This window comes from Rhinopithecus bieti, unplaced genomic scaffold, assembly GCF_001698545.2.
Source record: "Rhinopithecus bieti isolate Rb0 unplaced genomic scaffold, ASM169854v2 scaffold_9919, whole genome shotgun sequence".
NCBI lineage: Eukaryota > Metazoa > Chordata > Mammalia > Primates > Cercopithecidae > Rhinopithecus > Rhinopithecus bieti.
In genome coordinates, this window is record NW_016806411.1 from 2,953,635 (window position 1) to 2,968,834 (window position 15,200).

General features: G+C 39.6%; 1 protein-coding gene across 4 annotated transcripts in view; it reads left to right on the forward strand.

Annotated features, from left to right (window-relative positions):
• The window catches only part of NUP107 (nucleoporin 107), a 63,805-nt gene extending 49,254 nt beyond the window's left edge, over positions 1 to 14,551 (forward strand). For 2 of the 4 annotated variants that reach the window (XM_017876195.1, XM_017876196.1), the window contains exons 21-28: positions 2,937 to 3,087; positions 3,428 to 3,540; positions 4,467 to 4,569; positions 5,264 to 5,424; positions 6,518 to 6,643; positions 7,042 to 7,155; positions 13,697 to 13,864; positions 14,217 to 14,548. In XM_017876195.1, the coding sequence (XP_017731684.1) occupies positions 2,937 to 3,087; positions 3,428 to 3,540; positions 4,467 to 4,569; positions 5,264 to 5,424; positions 6,518 to 6,643; positions 7,042 to 7,155; positions 13,697 to 13,864; positions 14,217 to 14,324 (1,044 nt within the window). In that variant the 3' untranslated portion in view covers positions 14,325 to 14,548. Of the gene's footprint in view, positions 1 to 2,936; positions 3,088 to 3,427; positions 3,541 to 4,466; positions 4,570 to 5,263; positions 5,425 to 6,517; positions 6,644 to 7,041; positions 7,156 to 13,696; positions 13,865 to 14,216 lie in introns of all 4 variants that reach the window. The other 2 variants (XM_017876194.1, XM_017876197.1) reach the window with 2 other exon arrangements.
• Positions 14,552 to 15,200: the final 649 nt, after the last annotated feature.

The window sequence follows — 15,200 nt, forward strand, 5'->3', positions numbered from 1 at the left end:
CACGCCACAGTGGAAAGGAAAATTAACCGCTTCCTCCTAAGGTCTTGTTCGAGCTGTAAGGTTTTTAAATTGGCTAGGAGGCACCCTAAGGGGGTGCTCTTTGGAAATTTGGACTGGGGGTTTCCCATTTGTTTCCTCTTTACTTACACAATGGACACAATGGAAATGGAAGTGGATCTCTGCCTGGCTTCAAAGCGTCCTTTGGAACCACCAGAGACAGACTGGAGGCTCTTGGAGCCAAGGTGGAGATTACCTTCAGGCGGACGTCTCCGTCCTGAACGGGTCTCCCGAGTCACTTGGTGGCTCAAAAGTGGGCCTCGGACCTGCGCAGGATTTTTGGCCAAGGGAGGTAAAGAGGAGACAAGGGCACTTACCCCAGAGAGGCCGTGAGAGTGAAGGAAGCGGGTCTCAGGTCCTGGTCCGTCTGCGCGCAGCGTGGGAGCAGGAGGAGGTTCCTCAACCCTTAGAGGCCTGAGGAGGGGTCTCCTCCCGGGTTTTCGGCACCAACTGATTTGTTTTTCTAAGACCACCAGAGCGAGCACAAAAGAACCAGCGAGTAGGCAAGGCTAGGAGCAAAACTGCAAATTTATTTTTTGGTCACCTAGCTTCAGGGAAGAAGGTGTGGAGGGTGAGGTCTGTCGGCGTCTGGCAAAGGAGGCCGAGAGAGTCGCCCGGTGGAGCTCTCGGGCAGAGTTCCTGATGCAGTCCCCACAGGAGTGGGGGGCTGAGGAAGTACGCACAGCACGCCTGCTGGGAGCAGCTTTTCTGGGAGTGGGAGGGCAATAGGCAGGGCACGGGCGTGTCGGGGGGCGTTCCGTAGGTGCGGCCAGGTAAATCTTGGTCTCTTCGGATTGACGTCACCTGGCACATGCCCAGTTGATCTGCACCTTCCCGGGCGCCGGCTACATTTTCGCACGCGCGGGAAAAGTTGGTGATGAAGAACCCGGAAGTGCGCCATCTTGCCTCCGTTCGTCCAAACACCTACTACAGTTAGTTTTATGCAGTTATGATTTAATATGGCATCTGTATGCTTGTTTACATTTCTCTAGACCACAATGTATGGTCTGCAAATGTGTATGTATGTTTTGATAAATTTTTACTTTTTATAATAGATTCATATAATTTTATAGTAGTAAGTGATAAAGTAAACCAGAATCTACATATAATGGATTTATGACATACCTAGTTTTTTTTGTTTTTGTTTTGTTTTGTTTTTTGTGTTTTTTGTGTTTTTTTTTTTTTTTTGAGATGGAGTCTCACTTTGATGCCCAAGCTGGAGTGCAGTGGCATGATCTTGGCTCACTGTCACTGCAACCTCTGCCTCCCAGGGGTCAAGCGATTCTCTGGCCTAGCCTCCCAAGTAGCTGGTATTACAGGCGTGCACCACCACGCCTGGCTAATTTTGTATTTTTAGTAGGGACAGGGTTTCACCACGTTGGCCAGACTGGTCTCAAACTCCTGACCTCAGGTGATCCACCAGCCTCAGCCTTCCAAAGTGCTGGGATTACAGGTGTGAGCCACCTCACCCGGCCTACCTAGCTTTTTCTTAATTTACTCAGTATTTCTAGGCTATTAATTTGTTTGTGAGTCTTTTTTTTTTTTTTGGAAACGGAGTCTCACTCTCGCGCCCAGGCTGGAGTGCAATGGCGCAATCTTAGCTCACTGTACCCTCCGTCTCTCAGGTTCAAGTGTGAATTTTTTTCAAATTATCACAAATCTCCAAAAAATGTTCTAATATATATATATTTCAATTGATGTATTTATTTATTTAGAGATAGGATATTGTTCTGTCACCCAGGCTAGAGTTGACTGGCTAGATCATAGCCTATTGTAACCTCAGACTCGTGGGCTCAAACAGTCTTCTCCCCTCAACCTCCCAAGTAGCTGGTATTATAGACACATGCCGCCACCATGGCCAGCAAACTTATTTTTTATTTTTCTTTGTAGAGACTAGGTCTCACTATGTTGGCCAGGCTAATCTCAAACTCCTGGCCTCAGGTGATACTACCTTTTTTTTGAGAGAGAGAGTCTCACTGTCACCCAAGCTGGAATGTGGAGTGCAGTGGCATGATCTCAGCTCACTGCAACCCACCTCCCAGGTTCAAGTGATTCTCCTGCCTCAGCCTCCTGAGTAGCTGAGATTACAGGCATGTTCCACCATGCCTGGCTAATTTTTGTATTTTTAGTAGAGACAGGGTTTCATCTTATTGGCCAGGCTGGTCTCGAACTCCTGGCCTTAGGTGATCTGCCTGCCTCAACCTCCCAAAGCCTGCCACTTTGGCCTCCCAAAGTGCTGGGATTACAGGTAGGAGCTACCAGGCCTGGTCTCAAGTGATGCTTCTGCCTCAGCCTCCCAAAGTACTGGAATTACAGGCGTGAGCCACCATACCCAGCCAATTTTCCAATATATTTATTGGAAAAAATCCACTTATAAGTGGACCCACACAGTTCAAACTTATGCTGTTTAAGAGCCAACTGTACTCACTTTTTGGAATTTAAAATTATTCTAGGCTGGACACAGGGGCCCATGCCTGTAATCCCAGTACTTTAGGAGGCCAGGGTGGGCAGATCACTTGAGCCCAGGAGTTTGAGACCAGCCTGGGCAGCATAGTGAAAAGCCGTCTCTACTAAAAAAATACAAAAAATTAGCAGGGCGTGGTGGCATGCACCTGTAGTCCCACCTACTCGGGAGGCTGAGGTGGGAGGGTCACCTGAGCCTGGGAGACAGGTTGCAGTGAGCCATGATCATGCCACCGTACCCCAGCCTGGGTGACAGAGTGAGACCCTGTCTCAAACAAATAAATAAATATAAAATAAAATTATTCTGTTAGCAACACAAATCCACATCTGTATGAACCTTTCCTGAATACATTTGAAATTTTGAAGTAAACTTTTTATTTTATTATGACATACTTTGATCTTTTTCTATTTTTTAGCTTTTAATAAGAGAGAAACATACAAATCTCATAGCATTTTATACCTGTCATTTGCCTCAAGACCTAGCTGTTGCCCAGTATGCATTATTTTTGGAAAGTGTTACAGAATTTGAACAGCGCCACCATTGCCTGGAGTTGGCTAAAGAAGCAGGTAAAAATGGTTGAAAAGTTTGTCTTTTGGCCTTTGTAGGCAAATATTCATTTTGGCCGTAGTAACATTTATCCTTCTAGTTTTAAATCTTATTTCTGTTGAGGGGAAAAAAGGAATAAAATGTTCAGGGAATTTTGTTTTAGGACTAAAGTTACTTATGCTGTGACTCATATAAAATATCTTTTAATTTTGGCATTTTCTTTTGTATAAATATCTTTCATATTTTACATATTTTATTTTAAGGAATTATTGTTCCAAATTTACTGAATCATTATGACTGTTTAGAAAATATTACTATCAATTATTAATCTGTTTTTTGTTGCTTCAAAAAATTATTTAGATTTGGATGTTGCAACAATAACAAAAACTGTAGTTGAGAATATTCGAAAGAAAGATAATGGTGAATTTAGTCATCATGACCTGGCCCCAGCCCTAGATACTGGCACTACTGAGGTAATTTGGGATGGGGGGCAGAGGTGTTGTGTAACTTCTAATAATCTTTTATGTTATTCCTTGCTGAACTTCTCCCTTCGTAAAAGAAGTAGTACATTAGTTTTTCTTTTTTAAGAATGTTTCTTTATCAGCCCAGACCTTTTAAATTTAAAGTCTTACATAAAGGATTACTTATAGTAGTATGTTAAAGGAGCTTCTTAATAGAAAAAAATCTCAGCTTTGGCTTGTTGCTTATCAGGTTATTTTAAATACTTGATTGAATCACTAACTTATGTAGCTTGCTTACTCATATTTTCAGAAAGAAATAGAAAAGTATACCTAAGAAAACTATCTTAGAGTAGCATTTAAAGGAATCACATGGTTAAATTGGTGAGGCATACAATATATAATTCCAGATTAATAATCCAGTAAGTTTTTTCTATAATTTATTTTTATTTTTCTGAGACAACAAGGTCTAGCTCTGTTACCAAGGCTGGAGTGCAGTGGAGCTATCTCTGCTCACTGCAACCTTCGCCTTCTAGGCTCAAGCCACCCTCCCTTGGTCTCCCGAGTAGCTGGGATTACAGGCATGTGCCACCATGCCCAGCTAATTTTTTGTATTCCTTGTAGCGAAGGGGTTTTGCCATGTTACCCAGGCTGGTCTCAAACTCATGAGCTCAAGGGATCCGCTCTCCTTGGCCTCCCAAAGTGCTAGGATTATGGGTGTGAGCCAGCATGCCCAGCAGTATTTTCTATAATTTAATAGAGAGCTGTTAAATATGAAAATACACTAAGGAAAGTTAGATGCTTTCATAATTTTGTATAACTTGAGGGAAAATGATGTTTACTGGAAGTACAGGTGTAAGTTAATTCTACTAATTTGTAGAATATCTTTAAAAAAAAAAACCCTGATGTTCCTTTTTCTTTTTTTCCCCTTTCATAAATAGGAGGATCGTTTAAAAATTGATGTAATTGACTGGTTGGTATTTGACCCAGCGCAGAGGGCAGAAGCACTGAAACAAGGCAATGCAATTATGAGAAAATTCTTGGGTATGCTATATTTTTATGCAGCTTCAAACTCCTGGGCGCCATTCTTCTTTCTACCTCAGCCTCCCAAGTAGCTGGGACTACAGGCACCTGCCACCACACCCACCTAATTTTTAAAAATTTTTTTCTAGAGATGGGTTCTCACTGTGTTACCTAGGCAGGTCTCGAACTCCTGGCCTTGAAGCAATCCTCCCACCTTGGCCTCCTGAAGTGCTGGGATTATAGGCATGAGCCACCACACCCAGACTTTTTTTTCTTTTTTAAAACATTTTTATTCAAATCCATGTATTTTTGAATTTGGGGGGTTGTTTTGATCCTTCCATGGGGAGGGAAAAACCAGCCACTGTTTATCAAACCTGGTATTATGAAACAAAACATTTTAACGGTGAATTTTCATTATCTTAATCAATTTTGCAAATAATCTCAAGGCTATCAGACTTTGAAAAATGAATTGCTTCAAGACATAGAAGTATGTAAAAGTAACTGCATTTGGTGTATCCTTTTGTGATAGTATCACATTGAGATAGGAAAAAGCCAGTCTATCAGGCAGAAAGATCACCAAGACTATTAACAGAGTGCTTTGGGCCCTGAAATAGATACAGATCACTGTAAAATTTGTAAACCAGTGATTTGACTCCTTTAGAAACCATTACAGGGAAGTCCATGGGTATTCAAAATTGTGTATCTTTTTTCACAGCATCAAAAAAGCATGAAGCTGCAAAAGAAGTATTTGTGAAAATTCCTCAGGATTCTATAGCAGAAATCTATAATCAGTGGGAGGAACAAGGAATGGAAAGTCCACTTCCTGCTGAAGATGATAATGCTATCAGAGAACATTTGTGCATCAGAGCTTATTTGGTGAGACTGTAAAGAAAGCGGCAAATGTGCCTATCTTCATGATGATTTTTCGGATTCACTCTCAGAGTTTGAACTTTTTTCTAGAAGTAGTGTTGGTTCATCTTACCTCTCTTGTGACTGTAGTGCTGACTCATCCACAAGGGGACTGACATCATGACCTTATCTTCATTAGCATGATTCTCTAATCAATGCTAACCAACCAAGATCATCTCACATGGTAGATAGTGTCTATGATGTCTGGAAGTTATGTTTTCTTAAGATTTTGTGAATGCCTATCTCAGCTTTAAATTTCTGCTTTTATCAATAACTGAGAAAAAGCAAGATGCTGTAGGTTTGTTATGACTGAAATAGCAACATACTCATTCAAAATTCATTCAAGGCCAGATGCAGTGTCTCACGCCTATAATCCCAACACTTTGGATGCCAAGGCAAGAGGATCGCTTGAGCCTGGGAGTTCAAGACTGGCCTGAGCAACACAGTGAGACTCCCCCATCTCTACAAAAAAGTAAAAACGAAATTAGCCAGGCATGGTAGCATGTACTTGTAGTCCCAGCTACTTGAGAGGCCGAGGTGGGAGGATCACATGAGCCCAGGGAGTTGAGGCTGCAGTGAGCGGAGATCATGCCTTATCTTCATTAGATCATGCACTCCAGCCTGGGTGACAGAGCAAGGTCCTGTCTCAAAAACAAAAAAAAATTTTATTCAATAAATAATTACATAATTATAGTGGGTTAGGTAGTAGGGCCAAATCTGTGGATAGCACCCTATCCTTGCCCTCTAAAAACTAATAGGCTAGTTAAGAAGACAAGTACACATGCCTATGTTACAGAGCAATAAATGTCAAGATACATATACAGTCAGGGTGCTGATATCGGAGAATATGCCAGAAAACACAATATATATACCTTGTTTGTCACTTGACAAAACATTTATTCATGATATGAATTTTTGGAGGCAAAAAAATACATATTGACAGTTTTATTTCTTGATGCTGCAAAATTATTTCTAAGAATCAAATGTTAAAATTTTGGAGAAACGATAAAAGTGAAAACTTTTGTTATTTTATATTTTGGTTTTTTATTTTACATTTTAGGAAGCCCATGAAACCTTTAATGAGTGGTTTAAGCATATGAATTCAGTTCCACAAAAACCTACTTTGATACCTCAACCAACATTTACTGAGAAAGTGGCTCATGAACACAAAGAAAAGAAATATGAAGTAAGTTAAGTTAAATATGGATTTGGGATGTGCCTATTGTATCTTATAAATGTATGTTGTATATTTAAATAGATCATTTCTTCAGCACTATCTTTCTATCATAACAGGTAATCTTCCTGTTAATGTCCTGCTTTGGAAGACACAATCTGTTTAGTTACTTTTCTGTAGGTAATTAACCAAACATGAAAAATGCCTTCAGGTGACATGAACATTCATTTACAAAGTTAACATTTTAGCATTTTATTTAACTGCAGTCTGTTAATACTTATTTTTGTATTTGGCACACTGAAATGTCAACTCTTTATGATGTTCTATATGTATGTTCCTGTCTGTACTTTACGAATACATTATTTATTGGGTTTTATACATTATATGTCTGCCTTGTGTTTGTTTTGCAGATGGATTTTGGTATTTGGAAAGGGCATTTGGATGCCCTAACTGCTGATGTAAAGGAGAAAATGTATAACGTCTTGTTGTTTGTTGATGGAGGGTGGATGGTGGATGTTAGAGAGGTAAGCTGTGTGCATTGTTTATAGCCAAAAACCGAAACACTTACCATGTTTTTTTTAAAATGTTCTGTCTCTAAATGGGAGCATCTACAGATTTTACATAATTGTAGATATAGCTAAATCCCATATTTTAAGCTAAATTGAAAATACTAGCTAGGGAATGGGAATATTTGATTCTTGGATAAACTGTTAGTTCACATTTACTATGTTCACACAGGATACAAAATTTAATTTTAAAATTCTGGAGCTAAAAATTTAATTATACATGTATGTGACTCCATTTACAGATATAAAGATAACTCGAGTAGTATCAGTAAGGCATAGCTAAGGTAGGGGCTCTCACCTCTGGGCTGTCCATTTTAATGACCTGGCAAACTTTTTAAGAATACTACAGGGTTCTACTCCCAGAGATTCTGGTGTAATTGGTCTGAGGTAGGGCAGGGGTTTGTTTTTGTTTTTTTAATCACCTGGAGTGCTTTAATATAATATATAGCCTGTGTTGAGAACCAGTTACAGAAGTATTAAGTGCCATAAGAAAGGCACAAGTTAAGTATTTTCTGAGTACCGGAAAAGAAAAGATTGTTTCCACCTGAAAGGGAACTGGAAAGTATGCTTGAAATGTATAACATTTAACTGAATCTTGAACATACTGGTAGAATTTGGATGAGCTGAGATGGGGAAAGGAAGGATACTGAGATAATAGTCATATAAGGGAAAGACATTGCAGCCTGACCCCGGTGCATGACAGAAACAGTGAGTAGCTTAGTTTATCCTCTGTAGACCTGATGAGCTGTCTGATAACTGGAAATGCTAGCTTCTTGGATATTCGATGTATTATTTTGAACAAAGAAAATGATAGGAGTGTTCTTGGTATCTTTCCTTTTGCTATTCTTCATACCCTCATCTGTTTAATACTTCTTCTTTAATTTTAGCTGCTGCATTTTGTTTTGTTTTGTTTTGTTTTGTTTTGCCTCTCTGACCAGAAGGAAAAACAATAGAGGCGGGACTGAACTAAATTTGAGCCCCTATTTGCCACTATTACTGATGGAGTAATTATCTCAAATGTCTCCACTTTATTTTTTCTTTTTTTGTTTTAGAGACAACATCTTGCTCTGCCACCCAGGCTGGAGGACAGTGGCTTGATCATAGCTCACTGCAGGCTCAAACTTCTGGGCTCAAGCAGTCCTTCTGCGTCAGCCTCCCCAGTAGCTAGGACAACAAGCACATGCCACCATGCCTGACTTTTTTTTTTTTTTTTTGAGACGATATCTTGCTGTATTGCCCAAGCTGGTCTTGAATTCCTAGCCTCAAGCTGTCCTCCCCCCTTTGCCTCCCAAAGTGCTGGGATTACAGGCATGAGTCACTGTGTCTTCACCTTTTTTTTTTTTTTTTTTTTTTTTTTTTTTTTTTTGAGAAAGAGTTTTGCTCTTGTTGCCCAGGCTGGAGTGCGGTGGCACAACCTTGGCTCGCTGCAACCTCCGCCTCCCAGATTCTCTTGCCTCAGCCTCCCAAGTACCTGGGATTACAGGCATCTGCCACCATGCCCAGCTAATTTTTGTATTTTTAGTAGAGATGGGATCTCACCATGTTGGCCAGGCTGGTCTTGAACTCCTGACCTCAGGTGACCCACCTTCCTTGGCCTCCCAAAGTGCCTGGGATTACAGGCGTGAGCGACTGTGCCCAGCCGAGTCTCCACTTTTTATCCTAACGTTCATAATAGAACTCCCTTGACTTGTTTTAAACCTTCCACAGGTTCCTCTGGCAAAACCTTTCTCATCTGATTCATGCTGATTCTTTTGAAGATAAAATTTTAATGTTGTAAAATGCTAATTAAGTGTCATTTAAATTTTGAAAAGACTTCAATGCTTTACTTATACATAAATCTTTGCTATTCTAATTATTAATTAAGTAGATTAGGTAGTGAAAGCCACAAAATAGTCTGGGGTCTCGTAAAATTGGAGTTGAGGTCAAACGTGGTGGCTCACGCCTGTACTCCGAGCACTTTGAGAGGCTGAGGCGGGTGGATCACCTGAGGTCAGGAGCTTCAGACCAGCCTGGACAACATGGTGAAACCCCGTTTCTACTAAAAATACAAAAAAAAAGCCCAGTATGTTGGTGCATGCCTGTAGTCCCAGCCACTAGAGAGGCTGAGGCAGGAGAATGGCCTGAACCCAGGAGGCAGAGGTTGCAGTGAGCCGAGATCGTGCCACTGCACTTCAGCCTAGGTGACAGAGTGAGACCCTGTCTCAGAAAAAAAAAAATGGAGTTGAGATGGAAGGCAACGAATGATATACCATTTTGTTTCATCAGGGATTTAAAAATCAATATTCAGTCTCAATTATTTCTTTAAAACTAATCCAGAAAAGAGGTTTGTTGAACAGTTAAATGATTAATAACATTTTAATCACCTTTGTTGAGCCTAATACTCCTATATGGTCGATGACGTAGGGCACTGTTCAAGGCTCCTGCTAACACATGTCACTTGTATGTGAATTAGAAAATTGTAATTCTAGCTGGGAGCGGTGGCTCATGCCTGTAATCCCAGCACTTTGGGAGGCCGAGGAGGGCGGGTCACATGAGGCCAGGAATTTGAGGCCAGCCTGACCAATATAGTGAAACCCCGTCTCTACTAAAAATACAAAAAATTGGCCGGGCACAGTGGCTCATGCCTGTAATCCCAGCACTTTGGGAGGCCAAGGTGGGCGGAACACAAGGTCAGGAGATTGAGATCATCCTGGCCAACGTGGTGAAACCCCGTCTCTACTAAAAATACAGAAAACTAGCCAGGCATGGTGGCACGTGCCTATAGTCCCAGCTACTTGGGAGGCTGAGGCAGAAGAATCGCTTGAACCTGGGAGACGGAGGTTGCAGTGAGCTGAGATCATGCCACTGCACTCCAGCCTGGCGACGGAGCGAGCCTGTCTCAAAAACATAAAATAAAAATACAAAAATTAGCCAGGTATGGTGGCTCACACATGGAATCCCTCAGCTACTAGGGAGGCTGAGGCAGGAGAATCGATTGAACCCAGGGAGGCGGAGGTTTCAGTGAGCCAAGATTGCACCACTGCACTCCAGCCTGGGCAACAGAGGGAGACTCTGTCTCAAAAAAAAAAAAAAATTTAATTCCCTTCCCTTACATAGATAGGTTCCATGGCAAGTGCACACAACTTGTAGAACAGAACATAGGCTAGATTTCAGCCCCACTGACTTGCTTGGCCAGCCACCCTTGTACAAGGCACAGCTGTATGCAATAGCCCTAGCATTATGTGCTGTTTTTATATAGCTACCCCTCAAGTTTTTAAATAACTGGAATAGTCCCCTTAGTGTTGGGGCTGGTGGCACAGAGGGATGGCAGAGAAAATGGAGCAGGCAGATCATCTTTACCTACCTTTCACTACCTCTACCTCTAGTACATTCTAGTCCAAGCCTCTGCTGTCTTCCCTGACTTCTCACTGTTCTTTATACAACCTGTTCCTTATGCAGATGGACTAGTGACCCTTTCAGAATGGAATATATGCGACTCTCTTACTCAGAATTTTCTGATGCCTTCTTATTGCACTTGGAATAAAATCTTTCTTTTCTTGATGTACAAGAGTATACATACTTTTGTTTTGTTTTGTTCTTTTTTTTAAACTAACCCCCTAATCTTGTGTCCTACTGCTCTCCCCTCACTATATCCTAGCCTTCTGGGCCTCTTCACTGGTTCCGCTCTGCCTAGAATGTTCCTTCGCCAAGATATGTGCATGGATGACTTTGTACTTCTTTCAGCAGTCTGCTCAAATCTCATCTCTTTCAAGAACCTCTCCCCAACCCAACCACCCTATTTAAAATAGCATGTATGCATGTGTGTACACACACACACACACACAAACACACACACCTGTCCCTTTTAATCTCCATATCCTGCATTAGTTTTCTTTATAGCACTTAGCACAATCTGATGTAATATGTATTATTTGCTTTTTTATGTCTACCCTCATTAGAATATAACCTTCATGAAGGGAGTAACCTTGTTTTCTTTATTTCTTTGACTCTGGCACTTAAAATAATGCTGAGCACATGAGAGGCTTTCAGTGGTACTTGGTAAATGAATGATAATTGCGTTACTGAGGTTAATGTACTGTCTTCAGATTAGGAATAGCTGTAATAACAGTACCAATCAACTCTTGCTATCAACACATATTAGGTAATGAGTTTTTCTCACCTGCAAGACACTATATATCCCTAGTGGAAATAATCTGTCTGTTTTACATATTTACGGGCTATTTCAAAGGTTTTGTTCATTCAGATGAGAAAAATGTCTTCAGTTGTAGCAGAGCTGTTTATTTACTTTTCCTTGTAGCAAATTGCTGGGTCTGTCAGCCATTACCCTGGATGGTTGCTGGCAGCCTGCCCTCTAGTATCAGAATTCATTATAATTAGCAAAAGAGATTACCTGCAGCACACTCTGATATTATGGCAGCAACAGGATTTAGGAAAAGCAAGTCTGGGTCCATCCTATGAGATGAGAAAGTAATCTGCTGCTTTTCAGGCAACAGGGAGTCAGAAGCCAGGGGCACCCGGCCTCTTTAACATAGACAGAAAGACTATATTGGAGCACAAATGGAAAGGTCCAGAAAGAAGCAGTCCTCTTATTCTTACTGGGTTCTAGGTTGCGATCACTAATATGAATTACAAGTAAAACCTTGAAGTATTTAAAATCCACCTCTGAAGGTAGCAAGTATCTATTTGAGGAAAGAAATACAGGTGCTTCCCTTGTAAAGAAGCACTTTAATATTTGCTTTTATGTATTTATGCTTCAAACAAGACCAAAATATTGATAGTAATTTTTCCTGTGTGTGGAAACCTGACCTAAATTAGCCCAAATCAGTACAATTACTCCTTGGTATTAATTACCAGATTATATTTTGTTGTTGATGAACCCCTCCACTTACATCTTCATTTGAAAAATGTTTTAGCAATTTAATATAGCCTCTCACATGAAGATATTTTTAGATATTCCATTAGGCTTTTCAAAGGAGCATTTATTATCTTAGCTTGTCCTGTTTTTATGTTTTTTGTTTTGTTTTTTTTTTCTGCACTATTAGTGCTATTGATTTCCTTTCTGTTTTTAAGATTATTTCAGAAATTGTAGTATGTCATTCCTGTAATCCCAGCACTTTGGGAGGCTCAGGCAGGAGAATCACTTGAGCCCAAGAGTTTGATACCAGCTTGGGCAACATAGGGAGACCCCATCTCTGCAAATAATAAAATTATTATTTTTTTAAAATAAAAAAATTAGCCAGGCATGGTGGCACATGCCTGTGGTTCTTAGCTACTTGGGAGGCTGAAGTAGGAGGATTGCTTGAGCCCGGAGATCAAGGCTTCAGAGAGCCATGATTGTACCACTGCATTCCAGACTGGGCAACAGAGAGAGACGCTGTCTCAAAAAAGAAGAAAAAGGTGAAAAAAGAAAAGAAAAAAAAAAAAAGAAATTATGTGGTTGATTACTTTTTANATTCCTGTAATCCCAGCACTTTGGGAGGCTCAGGCAGGAGAATCACTTGAGCCCAAGAGTTTGATACCAGCTTGGGCAACATAGGGAGACCCCATCTCTGCAAATAATAAAATTATTATTTTTTTAAAATAAAAAAATTAGCCAGGCATGGTGGCACATGCCTGTGGTTCTTAGCTACTTGGGAGGCTGAAGTAGGAGGATTGCTTGAGCCCGGAGATCAAGGCTTCAGAGAGCCATGATTGTACCACTGCATTCCAGACTGGGCAACAGAGAGAGACGCTGTCTCAAAAAAGAAGAAAAGGTGAAAAAAGAAAAGAAAAAAAAAAAAAGAAATTATGTGGTTGATTACTTTTAATTAATTTTCAAATTTGTTGTAAGTAAATGTAGTGGGCATAAGAGGTTTACTCTTTTTTCTGTACTTTTACTGTTCACATCGATTTTAAGAAAGATCCATGTATGTATAAAGGAATGACAATTGTTTTCTTACTTGTTTTCCTGATAATATCTGTTCTGACTCATTAATTGTATTATTTAAATCTATAGGTTCTGTTTTCTGTTTTAAAATTATATGAGGAAATCATAAATTCCATTTTCCTTGTTTATAAGCAAAGTAGTCTTCAGTGAAGTTGACCCTCCCTGTGTGCCCCTCCCCATATCCTCTTTTCCCAGCAACAGTCATTGCTGTCAGTCTGGTGTGTCCTCTCAGGCCTCCTTAGAGCTATCTTGATTTATATGTATAAACATCCAAGGGAGTGGTGATTGTTTTCTGTTCTGATTTTGCTCTGATGATGTTCAGTTTCTAACTCATTCTTTTATGCATGTTTTATTCAGGACACAGTAAGTTTATTAGAAATACAATTGCAGAAGCATTTTATTTTCACTGTCATACCTCTGACCTCTCTGTAGTCTACTTTGTTCATCTTCACACTTTTTTGCTGTTAAATCTTGTCTACCAATTACATTCTGGATTTGATTCAGTACTTAGCTTTTCTTTTGTAAGGATCTTTAGCTTAAATTGTTAAATGATTTATTGATCTCTGTTTGTAGGATGCTGAAGAAGACCATGAAAGAACACATCAAATGGTTTTACTGAGAAAGCTTTGTCTGCCAATGTTGTGTTTTCTGCTTCATACAATATTGCACAGTACTGGTCAGTATCAGGAATGCCTACAGTTAGCAGATATGGTATCCTCTGAGCGCCACAAACTGTACCTGGTAAGTTCTAGAGCATTGTAGTTTTAAATTTTAATGATTTGATATGCTCTGTAGTAATATTTTGTGAAGATGTGTTTACATTTGTAATTGTTCTTGGATTTTCTTAAAGTAATAGTCCTGTTTTAATGTTTATGCTTTTTTCCCAAAATGTGTATATATTTGTAAGCAGTTAGAAATATATAGACTGACTCTGAGAATTCGTCTTGAAATTCCTGAACCACTCTAATTTCCTAGCCTCTGGCTACGTAAATCTTAAAGAGGAATTTCTTCTTATATGAAGCTAATCAGATTGATTAGCTAACTAAGTTCATACTTGTCTTTGTTCTCATTCTTATTTCTCTTTTAAAATCAGGTATTTTCGAAGGAAGAGCTAAGGAAGTTGCTGCAGAAGCTAAGAGAGTCCTCTCTAATGCTCCTAGACCAGGGACTTGACCCATTAGGGTATGAAATTCAGTTATAGTTTAATCTTTGTAATCTCACTAATTTTCATGATAAATGAAGTTTTAATAAAATTATTTGTTATTAATTTTTTCTTTTGCATTGCCATGTAAAATTTAGACATTTGAATTTTGTACTTTTCAGAATATTATCGTGACACTTTGAACATGTAATGTATGTATATCAGCATTTCTGTGTATGCTTATTAATAAAACTATATAAAACTAAAATTTTCTGTTTTACAAATTCGAGGATTGTCTCTTTATCATGTAATAAGAAAATTAAATTTTCTATTCTAGTTTTTTCTGTAATCATAAGCATTCTGATATTTTAAAATCATAAAGATGATGGAAAGTAGATTTATTTTTAAGCCAGGTAAGTAATTTTTTATAAAATTTAGTATTTTTTGAATATTAAAATTAAGACTATAACAAGAATGTTTTCCAACGTAACATGCTATTATTATTTTAGTTATTTTGAAGACATTTCTAGTTTAGCTTTCATTTAGCAAACTTCCTATCAAAACAAGAGCATATAAAGACTTAGCATAGTACCTGGCACATAGTAAGCACTGAATACATTGGAGATTACAAATCCAGCTCTTCTAATAGGGGAAATACCATAAGTACATTTAAAAGGTGTCATTAAAAAATACAAGTAGTGGCTGGGTGCGGTGGCTCACGTCTGTAACCCCAGCACTTCGGGAGGCCAAGGCAGGCGGATCACCTGTTGTCAGGAGTTCGAGACCAGCCTGGCCAACATGGTGAAACCCTGTCTCTACTAAAATTACAGAAATTAGCCGGGCATGGTGGCAGGTGCCTGTAATCCTAGCTATTCAGGGGAGGCTGAGGCATGAGAATCTCTTGAACCTGGGAGGCAGAGGTTGCAGTGAGCCAAG